Genomic DNA, 5,435 nt, shown 5'->3' with positions numbered 1-5,435 from the left:
GCAACCGCCCCCTCACCGCGGCCTCTCCTGCCCCTCGATCTGCAGGCAGACGCCGTCCATCCAGAGCATGAGGTCGCGCACGGTGCGGAAGAAGCGGAACTTGTCGACGGTGTCGAGCAGCAGGCGCCGGCGGCCCTGGCTGCTGCCGCGCAGCTCGGCCCAGGCCTCGCTCACGGCCCGCTCGTGCCGCCGGATGTCGTCGGCCTTCTCCCCGGCGTAGGCCTTCTCCAGCCGCGAGGCGTCCTCCTGCACCTGCCGCACCTGCGGGCCGACGGCGCCTGAGACGGGCTGCGCCGGGCTGCACTTTCCTACGCTGTGCCGTGCCGTGCTGCACCGCACCGCGGTCCCCCTGCCGTGCAGTGCCGTGGTCCCCCGCTGCGCTGCGGCGCGGCGCTCACCTGCGCGCTCAGGGCCTGGATGTCGTGCTCGTAGGCGGTGTGCATGCGCTGCATGGCCTCGGCCGTGTTGAGGTCGCGGCCCACCTCGTCGGGCAGCTGCTTCTGCTTGTGCTGCACCTGGGTGAGGGTCTCGCGGGCGTCGTGGTAGAAGCGGTGCAGCTCGTAGGAGGCCGCCAGCATCTGCGAGCGCGTGTCGATGAGCTCCAGCAGGTCGGCCCAGGCCTCGTTGAGCCCGTCCTTCCACTCGGCCACGGTGGCGTTCTCCGAGTGCCCCGCGGCGATCAGCGCGTCCGCCAGCCCGTTGACGCCGTCCACGCGCTCCTGCCCGATGCTGCTCGTGTCCCGCGAGAACTCCCGGAACTTGTCCCGCAGCATCTGTGGGTGGGACACGGAGAGGGGCCACGTTGGGATGCCGGGACAGCGGGGGGCCCCCGCTGTGGCTCCCGCCGCCGCCGCTGGCGAGACACACCGTGACGTGCTCATAGTCCTGGCCCAGCTCGTGGGAGGCGGCCACCACCTCGCGCTCCGAGATCCACTGCTCCAGGTCGTCGACGTCGCGCTTGAGCTGGCAGAGGCGCTGGTGCTCCTGCAGCTTGGCCCGGCGCTCCTCTGCCAGCTCCTTCAGGCTGGCGTAGAGCTTGTCCACCTGGCCCTGGCGCAGCGTCAGCCGCTCGCTGCGGGCATGGCCGCGCGTCACCCGCCACGGCAGGCACGGAGGCGCCCGGCGCTCGCAGTGGGAGGCACGGCGGCACGGGGAGGGGACGGGATGGGGCGACGTGCGTGTGCACGGGGACGGGACGGAGACACCCCATCCCTGCAGCACGATGTGTGTGTGCACGGGGACGGAACAGAGACACCCCATCCCCGTGGCACAACGCGTGTGTGCATGGGGACGGGACGCGGCACCAGGACGCCCCGGTCCCCGCGGCACGCCGCGCGCCGGCACGGGGACAGCACTGACCTCTCGGGGTGCCCGCTGGCCACCAGCTCGCGGCTCTGCGTGGAGAGCTGGTGCACGGTGTGCGCGTAGTCCCGCAGCGCCTGCTCCAGCACCAGGTGCTTGCTCACCATGGCCTGGGCGCTGAGCTCGTCCTGCGGAGGGGAGCGGCGCCGCAGCTCAGGGGCGCCGGCACGGGGGCGTCCCGGCCCCCCCTCGGCTCCCCCCTGCTCCGGCCTCACCTTGGCCTTCTCCTGGGACATCATGTGCAGCTCCTGCTCGCCCATCCAGGCCTCGGCCTCGGCGGCGTCGAAGTAGAACTGCTGGGCGGCGTGAGCCTGCTCCAGGCGCCGGTGCCGCTGCTCTGCCTGGAGCCGCAGCTCCTGCCAGGCCTCGCGCAGCTCCGTCACCCGCTCAGCGGGTCGTGCCAGCCCCGCGCGCCGCCCCAGCAGCTCCTCCACCCGTGGCTCATGGCCCTGCAGCTCCTTCTGCAGCGTCTGGGGGTACACGGGGAGGGGGGGCCGTGGGTGTCCCGGGGCTGTTCGGCTCCGGCAGGACCCCCCCGGCCGCCCCCGCTGCCGCCCACCTGGTTCTTCTTTATCAGGAGCTGCACGGAGGGCAGGTCCTTGCCGTGGTCCGTGGACACTGCCAGGGGTCTGCGCTCCTTCACCCACAGCTGCAGGCACAAAGTGGGGGGGGTCAGGGACACCCGGACGCCTGGGTCCCCGGTGGGGGGGCACTGGAGCCCCCGGTTCTCTCCCGGGTTCGGGGATCCGACTCACGATCTCGTCCTCCAGGTCGCGGTTGAACTGGTGCTCCTCCTTGGAGGCCAGGAGCTTGTGGCAGCGCTCGCGGAGCGGCCCCCGGAGCCCCCGGAATTTCTCCTCCACGGCCCGGAACTGCCCCTCCACCTCGGCCGTGTTGGCGTCCTCCTGGCTGAGGGCCAGCGCCTGCGCCCGGATCGCCTCCACCTCCTTCTCCCGCACGTCCATCTGGTTCTCCAGCATCTGCGCCCAGAGCACGAGGCAGCGGGTGAGCGTGGGAGCGCCGCCGCGCACCCGCCGGCCCCGCGTTTCCCAGCCCCGCACACCCACCGGCGCCGCACTCACCTGCTGCTTCTTGAGCAGGATGTTGACGCTGGTGAGGTCCTTGCCGTAGTCGTCGGACTGCAGCTGGGCCCGCACGCCGGCCAGCCAGGCCTCCAGCGCCGAGCAGGACTGGGCGAAGAGCTCGGCGCGGTTGGCGTCGAACAGGCACTGGGCTTTGGTCTTGGTGGTCGACTCCAGCTCGTCCCAGAGCCGGTGCAGCGCCTCCAGCTTCTCCGTGACCACCGTCCCCAGCTCCGGCTTCTCCGTCCCCAGCTGGCGGCCCTCCTGGTGGGGACGCGGGCGTCAGCAGGGCGGCGGCGGCAGTGGGGTCCCGGCCCCCCCGGCCTCGCGCCCGGCCCCACCTTATCGATCTTGTCCAGCCAGTCCTTGTTGGACGCCAGCTCGGCCATGAACGCCTGGTGCTTCTGCCACTTGGTGTGCAGGTTGCGGGCCTCGTCGTAGGACATGTCCTGCGCCGTCAGCATCTTCTCGTTGATCCAGAGCGTGAGCTGCCGGGAGAGGAGCAGAGCGGAGGGCCGTGACGCCTGGCCCCATCCCATCCCATCCCACCCCATCCCGCTCCATCCCGCAGCCTGCGCTCACCTCCTGGCCGTCCTGCAGGAACCGCTGCAGCTCCCAGTTGTCCCGCAGGCGCCCCAGGAGCTCCTGGGCCGCCTCCCGGTTCCTCTTGTGCCTGCGACGAGGGTGCGAGGGTGAGGCCGGGCAGGGGAACGTGGGCGCCCCGGGGCTGGGCCGTGTGCGGGGGCCTCACCTGCTCTCCACCGAGTCCACGGTCTCCTGCGCCTTGTCGGCGTGGACGCTGCCCTCCGCCACCAGCTTGCGCCCCGCGGCCACCAGCCCCTGCACGCGCTCCCCGTTGGCGTCCATGGTGGCCATGAAGTCCTCGTGCTTCTTGATGGACGCCTCGGCTCCCTGCAGCGTGCTGGGCATCTCCGTGTGCGACAGGGCGTATTCCTGGGCGGGCGGGGGGGGAGGCGAGCCGGGGGCGTCACCGCGGCCCCACCGGGCGCCGGCGTCCCCTTCCGCCCGCCCCGGCTCCTCACCTGGGTGCTGAGGACGCCCTCGACCTGCTTGGTGTCGCGAAGGAAGAGCTGGAAGGCGTAGGCTTGGGAGAGGAGGTGGTGGCGGTTCTCCCACATCTGGCCCAGCTCCTCCCAGCCGGTGTCGAGGGCCTCGAGGCGCTGCTGCAGGAAGAGGTGCTGGGCGTCTGTCTGGCCCTGCGTCACCTCCCGGCCCACGGCCCGCGTGCTCTGGTAGTCGTCGCCGTAGTGCGCGATCTCCTTGCGGATGCTCTCGTGCTGGCTCAGCAGCCGCTCGGCCTCGGCCAGCGTGGCCGGCACGTCCTCGGAGGCCACGGCCGTCTGGGTGCGGGACAGCCAGGCCTGGAAGCTGGCCAGGTCGCGCAGGAAGCCCTGCAGCTTGCTGGCCTCGCCCAGCGACTCCTCGCGCTGCCGCAGGCTGCGGCACAGCTCGGCCCACACGGCCTCGATGGCCGAGAGCCGGGCCAGGATGGGGGGCGCCTGCTCCGGGTGCTCGGCCGCCAGCTTCTCCGCCTCAGCCCGCAGGTCCCGCACCTTGCTCTGGATGGCTTCCAGGTCGCGCTCCATGCCCGACAGCTTGCGCTGCAGGGCCATGACGCCGGCCAGGTCGTTCCCCAGCCCCTGTGTCGACTCGATCACCTTGGTCTTCTCCCGCATCCAGGACGTGGTCTCGTTGCACTCCAGGTAGTAGTTCTGGATGTTCAGGGCCGACGTCAGCGCGTCCTTCTTCTGGTCGGCCAGCGCCCGGAAACGTTCCCACCTGCGAGGCAGCGGGTTCAGGCTGGAGCCGCGGTGGCCCTGCCCGGAGCATCCTGCCCGGAGCAACCCTCTGCGTCCGGAGCATCCTGCCCAGAGCAACCCTCTGCGTCCGGAGCATCCTGCCTGGAGCAACCCTCTGCGTCCGGAACATCCTGCCCGGAGCAACCCTGCTCAGAGCAACTCTGCCCAGAGCAACCCTCCGCCTCCGGAGCATTCTGCCCGGAGCAACCCTCCGTGTCTGGAGCAACTCTGCCTGGAGCAACCCTCCGCGTTCAGAGCATCCTGCCCGGAGCAACCCTCTGCGTCTGGAGCATTTTGCCTGGAGCAACCCTGCCCGGAGCAAGCCTCTGTGTCCGGAGCAACCTTGCCTGGAGCAACACTCCACATCTGGAACATCCTGCCTGGAGCATCCCTGCCTGCCTGGAACATTCCTGCCTGGAGCAACCTTCTGCATCCAGAGCATTGTGTCTGGACTGTTCCTCCCTGCCTGGAGCATCCCTCTGCATCTAGAGCATCCTGCCCAGAGCAACCCTGCCCGGAGCATCCTGCCTGGATTGTCCCTCCCTGCTGGGATTGTCCCTGCCTGGAGCACCCCTCCCTGCCTGCAGCATCTTGCTGCCTACGGCATTGCGCTGCCCACGACATTGCCCTGCCTGCTGTGTCCCGCTGCCCGGAGCATCCTGCTGCCCACGACATCACCCTGCCTGCTGTGTCCCGCTGCCCAGAGCATCCTGCTGCCCACGGCATCGCCCTGCCCGGAGCACCCCGCTGCCCACCTGGCGTTGAGCTGCTCCCGCGTGGCCTGGATGCTCTCCCTGTTGCGCTGGTCGGTGTCCAGGAGCTGGGCGGCGACGCGGTTGACGGCGGCCACGCGGGACGCCAGGTTGTTCATCTCCGGCTCCAGCGTCTCGAACCTGCGGGGTGGCGACGCGGGGGGCGGATAGAAGGGGGCTCAGCACGGCCGGGACGGGGAGCAGGGGCAGCCGGCGCCGTGGCAGCGGCAGCGGCGGCTGGGGGGGGCCGAGGCGCCGCGCTCACCGCTGCTGCACCACCTCCAGGTCCTCCAGCTTGTCGGGGATGAGCATGGCGTGGAGCCACTGCTCCTTCTCGCCCACCCAGAGCCCGCAGGCGTCAGCCTCGCTCAGCATGGTGTAGAGGCTGAGGGCGTCCTGCAGGTGCTGCCGCCGGCGCT

At 71.0% G+C, this 5,435-nt stretch overlaps 1 protein-coding gene across 1 annotated transcript in view; it reads right to left on the bottom strand.

Annotated features, from left to right (window-relative positions):
- The window catches only part of LOC112963170 (spectrin beta chain, non-erythrocytic 2-like), a 12,705-nt gene that overhangs the window by 3,530 nt on the left and 3,740 nt on the right, over positions 1-5,435 (bottom strand). Inside the window, 14 exon segments of the mRNA XM_026059972.1 lie at positions 17-261; positions 399-773; positions 868-1,072; positions 1,360-1,490; positions 1,578-1,832; positions 1,922-2,011; positions 2,118-2,342; positions 2,445-2,708; positions 2,786-2,932; positions 3,027-3,117; positions 3,196-3,398; positions 3,488-4,244; positions 5,020-5,157; positions 5,282-5,435. The exon segment at positions 5,282-5,435 is cut by the window's right edge and continues 92 nt beyond it. Of these exon segments, the coding sequence (XP_025915757.1) occupies positions 17-261; positions 399-773; positions 868-1,072; positions 1,360-1,490; positions 1,578-1,832; positions 1,922-2,011; positions 2,118-2,342; positions 2,445-2,708; positions 2,786-2,932; positions 3,027-3,117; positions 3,196-3,398; positions 3,488-4,244; positions 5,020-5,157; positions 5,282-5,435 (3,280 nt within the window).

This window comes from Apteryx rowi, unplaced genomic scaffold, assembly GCF_003343035.1.
Source record: "Apteryx rowi isolate R43461 unplaced genomic scaffold, aptRow1 scaffold_1621, whole genome shotgun sequence".
NCBI classification, from domain to species: Eukaryota; Metazoa; Chordata; class Aves; order Apterygiformes; family Apterygidae; genus Apteryx; species Apteryx rowi.
Note: the sequence above shows the minus strand (reverse complement) of the source record. Positions and strands in the feature narration are given on the sequence as shown.